The 10,248-nt window shown below is 45.4% G+C and overlaps 1 protein-coding gene across 1 annotated transcript; it reads left to right on the top strand.

Moving 5' to 3' along the window:
- Positions 1–9,121, top strand: CLEC19A (C-type lectin domain containing 19A). The gene is made up of 5 exons (XM_063143284.1): positions 1–222; positions 5,030–5,195; positions 7,234–7,327; positions 7,961–8,093; positions 9,027–9,121. Exons 1-5 carry the CDS (start codon positions 132–134, stop codon positions 9,104–9,106), a joined length of 564 nt encoding a protein of 187 aa, XP_062999354.1. The 5' UTR covers positions 1–131; the 3' UTR covers positions 9,107–9,121.
- The last annotated feature ends 1,127 nt before the right edge of the window (positions 9,122–10,248 follow it).

Here is a 10,248-nt window from a genome sequence, read left to right as displayed (position 1 = left end):
GGGAGTTCTCTACAAAAGCCTCTTTGCAGCTGCTTCACTAGCTCCAGTGGGCACTGCAAAGGGAGTTGAGGAAAGATATTGCACAGCCAGCTCTCTGCAGCTTTGGACGGCACACTCATTCCCGGTCAGCGATGATGTCCGGATGGAATTTCTATGCCACCCTCTCTGGGATGTTCCTCATCATCCAAGGTTTCCCACACACCAATATCAAGATCAGCCAAGGTGAGTTCACATTCCTGATAAAAACAACAACGTTGAAACAGCCGAGGCATATTTTTAAACCGGGATTTTAGTCCAGTTGAGGGCTGATTTGAAATCCTACATTTCACCTCCCGATCTTTCAATATATATATTTAAAGTCGTTCATTAAATCCAAAAGACCGGGATTCGCTGGTAGCTTAGCAGGGGGGCAACAGACTCTGAGAGAAGGCAACTTGCAAAGGGAGTGACTCATTTGACAACTTGTTCCCACTTTCTCTCTGCATCTGGCTCCTGTGGCACTTCAGATATTTTCTCGGCTCTCTGCTGAGCCAAAAAGCCCAACATGAAAAGCGTGCGCCTGGCCCGTTGTCCGCTGAAGACATTTTGTCTTTCACCTCCTTTCCAGACAACTTTCGGTAAGAATCTCAAGAATTTCTGAGATCAAGGACTTCTGTGTTATTGAAATGCCACAAAATGAGACGACGAATGATCTGGAGGCATTATTCACCTTGTAGCTATTAACTTACAGAAAGTCAATGGGTACAATTTTGGGTAAGCGAGGAGCATCTGAGCTGACATGGAACTTATGGATGCATTCTTGAGAAACTGGATGGTGATGTTTTCACTTTCTTTGGATCTGTGCATAGTCTCTCACATAGGATGTCAGATTCCATGTCCCCGTCACCTTCCCACCCCCCCGCAGCACAGACATTCCTAATATATAGTCTATCTGTGCAAGGTGGGTATCCGGTAGGGATGTACTGTTTTTGTAAAACACATTCTTATCTGCATTTCGTGGATTGTCGGGTACATTTGGTTCCATCACCCGCTCTTTGGCAGAATCAGCTCCCCCCCCCCAATTTTCCAAATTTGCACACATTTGCGAAAATTCACAACCCCCCCCCCAAATGTGCATTTTGGGCCGGTGTTTGTTTATTTTATATATTCGCCGATGACTAAATTTGCGTAAAATTAGAGAGGAAGAAACAGTCTGCCAGTCCAGAGAATGAGTGCGACTTGAGAAAAGCTGGTCTGCAGCGGAATCTGTGGCTCGGATTTATGGAAATCCGAAATCATTTGGTTCCATTGTGGATTTCTCTGAAGTTCCTGGTATATACTACTTGAGGCTTGATTGAATGAAAAGCTGCGCAGCTGAACATAAGCAAAGCGAAACAGGGGCTGCCCACTTTCAGCTGTTGGGGGCAGATTCTCTGCATGGTGGAAAGACCTGCTCTTGCATATATTCAAAATTAAGGCTGCAGTCCTATATGCACTTAATTTGGAGGAAGCCCCACTGAATTCAGGGTGAGTCCAGAGAAGCTTGACCTGCCTAATTATTTTCAAGTAGGGTTACACAACCCTCCACCAATAGCAGCACCGAGACAACGCTCACAATTGGACTTGCATTTACTTAACCTTTTACCTGTGTTTGGTTCTCAGTATTGAACCTTTGACTTGCGAAAGGTTAACAGAAAACAATAGAAAAACTCAGCACATCATATTTCTTCTAAGCCAGGCTAGGAAAGACTGGTACTCAAGTATGTTACATGTTTTGCGACTGGATGGGTATAGTCTCTGGGTGAGCTATTAGCTAATAGCTCGGCACGCCTTCCCAGTTCTTGTGTTGTATGTGCAGACCAGTGTACATGTCTAGATCATTAGGGTCACTTGATAGCGGTGGTTTCATATCATCTGAGATAGGCCTTCTTCTTTAGAGGTGTACAAAATTATGCATGGTATGGAGAATGTGGATAGGGAGACATTTTTCTCCATTTCTCAAAATACTAGAACCCAGTGGGGTCATCCCATGAAACTGATTGGTGAGAGATTCAGGACAAATAAAAGGAAGGATTTCTTCACACAGTCCATAGTTAAATGATGTAACTCACTACCACAAGACATAGTGATGGCCACCAATCTGGATGGCTTTAAAAGGGGGTTGGATAAATTCCTGGAGGCAAAGGCTATCAATGGCTACTAGCCCTGATGGCTGTGCGCTACCTTCAGTATTCGAGGCAAAAAGCCTGTGTGTACCAGTTGCTGGGGAACATGGGTGGGAGGGTGCTGTTGCACCATGTCCTGCTTGTTCATCTCTGGCCAATGGCTGGTTGGCCACTGTGTGAACAGAGTGCTGGACTAGATGGACCCTTGGTCTGATCCAGCATCATGGCTCTTCTTATGTTCTTTATTTTATTCATTTATTACATTTATATCCCACCTTTCTTCATCATAGAACTCAAGGTGTCTACCTGTGGTTCTCAGGTGATCCTCCTTGAAGATGATGTATGCCACCTTGGGTTTGGCGGAAAAAAAGACAGGATATAAATGCAATCAGTCAATCAGAACCAGCCAGAACTCTAAAGGAGCTATCCAAAGTGCTAAATCCTATCCCCCAAATAGGTTCAGCTGATTCTGACTGAAACCCAGAATGGATTCACAGCCTCAATGAAATCAGAGCCGCTGGCTTCCTCTGGCGACGGTGTTGTGAGAAAGTAGACTCACTGAGGGCGAAGGCCATTAAGGGTGCCTTGTCCAAAGGCCTTCAGAATCTGGAGCTGGCATTGATTCCGTCCTCCCCCATCACACACACAAACACCCCAAATGGGTCCCAAACTGCCACATAAAATGTCGTGGACTATGTTATATCCTCCCCCAACCCATTTTTTTTTCTTTTAAAGGACAGAGAACGAATAAATCCTGGGGTAAATACGACATGATTATTTTTCCGCGTGAGTTCAAAGCTTAATGGCCATTCTTCCAAAGACTAGGCCGAAGTTGCGCCCCTGGCAACATAATGAGAAAGGTGCTAATTAGGGATTGACCTGCTCTCTCTCTCTCTCTCTCTCTCTCTCTCTCTCTCTCTCTCTCTCTCTCTCTCTTTGCCACATTTAACCTTGAAATTCCTGCAGGCACCTCTTGTGCGCTGGAGCTAATCCAATTAACGTTACCTACTGGGGTAACTTGGGACCGAATATCAAACGGCTAAACAGCTCAGGCTCTGAGTCAGGTGGCCATTTCCTGAAGGGTGATTCAAAGAACCCCGGAGAAACCCAGCTTGAAATGTCAGAGTAGGGCCCAAATCACGCTCTCCGTAATTTTAACACAACTAGTGGGGAAGGATCCTGCCTGCAGCTTTATCAAGTGGTCATTCCTAAGCTGCGTTTTTTCCCCACTGGGGGAAAAATATTGGGGCCCTGTATCTCCCCCCACCCCCTGCAGGTGGGAAACAGACGGTTTGTGGACTATGACTGGAAAAAGTGATCCAAGGGGAAAGGGTTAATCACCCAGTACTAACCAGGCCTAACCCTGCTTAGGTTCTGCAATCAGACAAGATCAGGCACATTCAGGGTAGTATGGCCATAGGTGAAAGGGTGAAGCATAGCACCATAATTATTCTCTGATCAAATTCACACACATTGTTCTATGCAGGGCTGGTCAACCTGTGACCCTCGGCCCACATGCGGCCCTTTCGAAAGCCCATGGCTTGCGTTCAGTGCTGACCTCTCTGCCAAATGTGGTTTGTCCTTTTCCTGGCTTCCAGCTGTGTGGGACTAAGAGGGTGAAAGAGACAGAAAAAGGGGTGGCAGGAAGAGAGAGAGAGAGAGAGAGAGAGAGAGAGAGAGAGAGAGAGAGACCTGCCTGCTTTTGATTCTGCCCCTGCACATTTATTTATTTATTTATTTATTTATTTATTTATTTGAAATATTTCTATACTGCTCCCTATCCAAGGATTTCGGAGCAGTGAACAAATAAGGTAAAACAGAATAAAAACATGTTAAAATACGTTTTTAAAAGAAACAAGGTGCAAATAAAACCACAGCTGGTCATTAAGGGACAGGTTCCTGGAACAACTACGTTTTTAAGAGGGAAAGTAGGGAATATAAAGTTGGCGCCTGCCTGACCTCCAGAGGCAGGGAATTCCATAGGAAGGGGGCCATCACAGTGAAGGCTCTTCTCTTGGAGACTCCAGATGGACCTCAGCTGACTGGGCAGGTTGATAGGGGAGAACGCGCCTTGCTTGTTGTCACACACATGCGGGCCCTGACAGATTAGCCAGGAAGGAATGCAGCCCATGGAGGGGAAGAAAGTTGCCCACCCCTGTTTTGTAGCTACGTGGAAAGATGGAAGGAAGGAGGAAAGGTGGGAATGGCCCTTGTGTTATGCATCCCTTACATCCAGTAAAGAAAATGTGTTTTTTGTGAACAGTGAGATAAGGGCCTGCTGGATCAATCACGTCATTGTTTCTGCCACATGCCAAATCTTGGCCTCATCTGGTCAAACTATATTCTCGTCATGACATCTCTCTGGTCATGTGAGGCGGGCTCTTGTTCTCCTGATGAGGAGGACCCCTGGCAACCAGCCTCTCAGAACCTCAAAGGGAGACTGAAATTGCAGAAAAGAACGGAACAGTAAATTCGATTCTATTCATTTTGGACTCGGTTGGGGAAAGGGGTTTTCTGCCACGGCAGGCATTATATTAGCAGGCATTAAACTAGCAGACTGAATGCGCTGTGTCCGGAAACCCCAGATATGTTTATCCAGCGGGGTGGGTTTATCTAATCTACTGCTTTGAGGGTTATTTATCTTTTTGTTTCCTGCTTCTCCTGAATGTTTCCCCCATAACCAACGGTGTCGAGGCACGCAGTCCTGACATTCGCCGCTCACTCTTTTTGATAACGCTACTTGCGGTCATTGAGATAGAAGCGGCTTCCTGACCCTTGTAATCTTCTGGGTTTCCCAGCCTGATAGCAAGAGAATCTTAACAACTATTCTAAGAGACGGGTGTTGAGAGACGCGCCTCTAACACATCTCTGTCTTTTCTCCTTAGCTTTGGCAGAGCCGATCCTGTCCTATTCTTGTCCTCTCTTCTGGACCGAATACGAAGGATACTGTTACCGATACTTTCCCATCAATAAGACGTGGGCAGAAGCTGACTTGTATTGTGCGGAGTTTTCTATTGGCCTCAAATCGGCCAAATTAGCATCCATTCACAGGTAAGCTTCAAGCACCAGGAGTTGGTTTTTTCCCCCCTCTGCTGATCCATTTTATTTATTTATTATTGCATTTATATCCCACAATTTTTTCCTACAAGGAACCCAAAGCGGCACACATAATCCTCCTCCTCTCTACTTTATCCTCACAACAACAACCCTGTGAGGTGGGTTGGGCTGAGAGTCTGTGACTGGCCCGAAGTCACCCAGTGGGTTTCCGTGGCTAAGTGGGGGATTAGAGCCCAGATCTCCCAACTTCCAGTCTGACACTTTAGCCACTACACCACACCCAAACGTGCAGGGTTGCTACACAGAGCAGAATCTTTTCAGTGGTGGCACCTGCTTCCCACCCAAGGAAGACCCAATGAGCTGCTGCTGTTTATACTGTTGTTTTTATGTCTCTGATGGTTTTTAAATTTTGTATACTTTTAATGTTTACTGTTTTTAGCTTTTGTGAACCGCCCAGAGAGCTTCGGCTGTGGGGCGGTATATAAATGTAATAAAATAAATAAATAAATAAATAAATAAAATCTCACGACTCCCAGTCCAACACCTTAGCCACTACACCACACTGGTTCTCAAGAGTCTATTCCTTTATAAAACAACAGTCCATAAGGTGGTGCCCAGCCTGACTGGGAGAGCAGGACCTTCCTTTCTCCAAAACACTTAATTTTTTTTACAAAAGGGAAGCAATGGTTGTATGGATTATCTTGTACATAGGGACATGCATATGGATGCTGCAGATGGACTAAAGTAAAGAATCTGTCTTGTGGAATCTGCCACAGACTGGCCTCCTTGGGCTGCGTGGGGCCCGTGGACTCTCAGATCTTTTTTTTTTTTTTTTAACTTTCCCGAAATCGACACAAATTCATTTGTAGGAAAATATGCAAATGTCTACTGAGATTTGCCATGCTGGAAATTATACGCAGGGGAAAGATGAACGGAGTGGAGGGACAATACACTAAATGTGACATATGAACATAAATTGTGTAAAATTGTTGCAAACCCTCTTACAGAACTATTTGCATATTTTTCCTCATACTGGAGAAAAATATCTGGATTTGTCTGTGAACAGATGTTGGAACAAACAATGCCACACAATCCACAAAAAACACACACAGGGTGGACTTCACAACATCCTGACTTCCCTGCGTGTGCGTAGTTACAAATGCTCTTGTTATTATTTTTGCTTTAAAAATGTATTATCCCTCTCAGCAACAAAATGACGCCTATTCTCAAGGAAATGCCGCGGAAGCAAACTCCATGCTATCCCTGTAGTCACGACGGTGCTGTGATTTAAGAGAGTTTAACATGTTTTCTAATCAGGGTGGGCAAACGTGTTGCCCCATCCCACCCCTGTAACATATCAGGAGTGTAGAAGCAGTTATAAAGGATGGAGTGGTGGAGTACAAGAGAAACGTGAGTTAGGTTTTTCACAAGTGAAATAATACGGATGTCAGGGAAATCTTCAATACAGTCAAATGAGTTCGATTCATTTGAAAGAACTGGGCATGTTTAGCCTGGAGAAGAGAAGATTGAGGGGAGACATGAGAGCACTCTTCAACTACTTAAAAGGTTGTCATACAGAGGAGGGCCAGGATCTCTTCTGGATCCTGCCAGAGTGCAGGACACGGAATAATGGGCTCAAGTTACAGGAAGCTAGATTCCGGCTGGACATCAGGAAAAACTTCCTGACTGTTAGAGCAGTATGACAATGGAACCAGTTACCTGGGGAGGTTGTGGGCTCTCCCACACTAGAGGCCTTCAAGAGGCAGCTGGACAACCATCTGTCAGGGATGCTTTAAGATGGATTCCTGCATTGAGCAGGGGGTTGGACTTGATGGCCTTATAGGCCCCTTCCAACTCTACTATTCTATGATTCTATGATTTCTATGAATCCAACAGGTTTTTTTCAGGGTTGTGTAGATTCTGTGGACACCTGGGCCATTTTTTCCACTGCATCAGTATTACAATTTATCTTTATTAGCCCAAGGTCTTGGTAGATTTCCAGCTAACATTACCTATGGATATATTTTGACAGCTGGGAAGAGAACGTATTTGTGTATGACCTGGTAAACAGCCGAGTGCCTGGAATACCCACTGATATCTGGATGGGGCTTAATGATCTAAGGCAGGTGAGAAACTTTTTTTTATTATTCTCCATGTCACACAGAAAGCAAAGATAGATAGAGAAGTGGAGAGGGGGAATCCAGATTAAGACGATACTTTGATGACAACAACCTCAAAATCACACGATACTGTGCAAGCTCTTGAATTCTCCAGAATTCTTCATCCGGCTAGAACAGGAGTGAGCAATCTTTTTGGCCTTGAGGACCATGGGCGGTGCTGGGTGGTGGGTGAGAAGCTGCACATGCACATCCATGTGCACATGTGCTCACTCTTTCCCCCATCCACATCTCGGTGCTTAGGAATGGGAAGTTTAAACCTCCCTTGTCTGTCTAGTGCTTAGGGATGGGATAATTTTGAGGATGTAGAGGTTAAAGTCTCCCCTACCCATTTCAGCGATTCCCTCTGAGATCCCTGTTTCTCTAGCAATCTTGGCAGCATCAGGACTGTTTGGGGATTGGAGAGCATTCAGCCTTCCATCCCAAGCCATCCCGACCAAGATCTTTTAGAGGTGGCAGGTTAAAACCTTCCCCACTTCCCAGGGATCTCCTCTGAGGTTACCGTTTCCCAGCTGCTGTTTTAATGGATGTCACTTCCTGTCTGTTTCCCGAATGCAAACTCCTTGGTGATGTCTTTGGTAGGAAAGCAATTTTGAATGGACCGATGGCTCCTCATATGACTATAACTACTGGGATGGCAATCAGCCAGATGATGGGATTCACTCTAAACCAGAAGATGAAGACTGCGTGCAGATCTGGTACAGATACAGCAGTGGTAGGTGGCATCCACCTCGCAGAAACTGCCTCTCCCCCATGTGGAGGTATTCCTCTGCTTCTCAGACTATCTGGCTGTAGCTCAGGGTTAGAGGCCATGCTCTGCATGCAGAAGGACCCAGGTTCAATCTCCAGCTTCTTCAGGTAGGGCTAGGAAGGAGTCCTGCCTGAAACCCTGGAGATAAAGTAAATAGAAAGCTGTGGTTGAAACCCTGGAGAGCCATTGCTGCCAGTCTGTGTTGACAATACTGGAGTAGATGAACCAATAGTCTAAGCTGGGAAGGCTCGGTATGTCACAACAAGGGAGAGGGCCTTCTCAGTGGTGGCCTCACAACTGTGGCATGAGCTCTCCACTGAGGCCTGCCAGGCACCGACACTGTCATTGTAGACCAAACAAAAGTTGCCTAGCTCTGCAGATAGACAGCTAGAATATCAGGGAGACCAGAATTGTTGTAGTAGTAGTTGTAGGAGTAGGAGTAATAGTTGTTGTTTTTTTTTAAAAAAAAGCTTCAACTTTGTAAATATGCCACTATTTATATCCTTTAAATTAACTTTCCACTAACAGTGCTTAAAAATCAAAAATTGTTGGGGAGGAAAGACAGAAAACAACTATGCTCAGGCACTAGTTCGTAAAATGAGAAACTTGCATTCTAGACTAGCATTCCCCCTGACATGCTACTTTTCTGCATTCAGGGATATGTACTTTTTCTGTGTATGGTAGAGCAAAGAGAGTTGCCTAGCTCTGCACATAGGCACCTAGAATATGAAGGAGACTGAAATTATAATTGCTGGGTTTTTTTTTTTTTTTTTAAAAGCTTCAACTTCTAAATATGCTTCAACTTGTAAATATGTTTCTTTTGAACTCACTTTCCCCTAAGAGTGCTTAAAACTCTCTCTCTTCCCATTTCTCTCCCCCCGCCCTTTCTTTTTATAGCTTTACGGTCTTGGAATGATAATAGCTGTAACAGAGAATTCCCATTCGTGTGTAAGATTCCATCCCTGGCAGCTGATTAGCTGTTTTTCTCCCCCCCCCCCACTTGAAACAATGGAGATACCTTTTCCTACTGAACCACCAGGATGGAGTGGAACGGATGTACAACTTTCCCCTTGGGCGTCATTTTTACACCTCTAATAAACGTTGTTCTATATCGAACTCATGGAACACCCCAATTTATCCTGCCCTGGGTTCCGTCTGTATTCTGCACGGCTGTGACGGAACCCCAGAAATGCAATGCGTCTCCAATCCAGCGGAACACAGGTGGAGCGCTTGAGGCTGTGCCGGTGAAACACTTTTTAAAACCTGAACTCCCACTTTCACTCAGCTCTTTGGTGAAAGTGCAAGGGGGGGGAAATCAAATCCAACCCCCACTAAACAACTAACTGGGAATCTAGCTGCTTTTATTATTATTTTAAAATCATTTTTACTCCACTATGTACAGGTAGCTCCAGCTGTTAGGTTGGGATGGTGAATCACAAGTATTTTCCAAGAAGGGCATTTGGCTTCTGGTGTAGAATTCTGGATGTTGAGTTCCCCCCCCCCCCCGCGTTTTCTCTCTCCAGCCCCTTCCTTTTCACCCCTTTCTGAGAGCAAGTTTCTTCTAGCCCTGTATGGTTGCAGAGAGAAAAGCGTGGTGAAATTATCCAGGCGAAACCTGCAGAAATGAGCGGGCGACCGAGCAAGAGTCATGAACGAGATTAGTGAGCCTTTCTACGGTTGAGGGGTCCTCTGGGGGCCATATGCTGAAGCCAGTGATGGGTCAGAGACTAATGTGGGCAGGGCCACCCTCACTTCTCTTGCTTGATTTCTGCCACCCCTTTTCTTTCTCTTTCTTTCTGCCACCTCCCTCTCTCTCTGTTTCTGCCACCCCTTTTTCTCTTTCTGCCTCTCTCTCTCTGCCTCTCCTTCTCTCTCTCTGTATGTGTGTGTGCAACCCACACCCCTTTCTATCTGTCCCTTTATGCCACCCCCTTTTCTTTCTCTCATTCTCTTGTCACCCTCCCTCTCTCTGTTTCTGCCACCCTTTTCTCTCTCTCTCTCTTTTTGCCTCTCTCTCTCTCTGTGCCCCAAACCCCTTTTTCTGCCACCCTCTTTCTTTCTTTCTCTTTCTGCCTCCCTCCCTCCCTCCCTCTCTTTCTTCCATCCTCCCTCCCTCTCT

Source organism: Elgaria multicarinata, chromosome 17, assembly GCF_023053635.1.
Source record: "Elgaria multicarinata webbii isolate HBS135686 ecotype San Diego chromosome 17, rElgMul1.1.pri, whole genome shotgun sequence".
NCBI classification, from domain to species: domain Eukaryota; kingdom Metazoa; phylum Chordata; class Lepidosauria; order Squamata; family Anguidae; genus Elgaria; species Elgaria multicarinata.
This window is presented reverse-complemented; position numbering and strand designations above follow the sequence as displayed.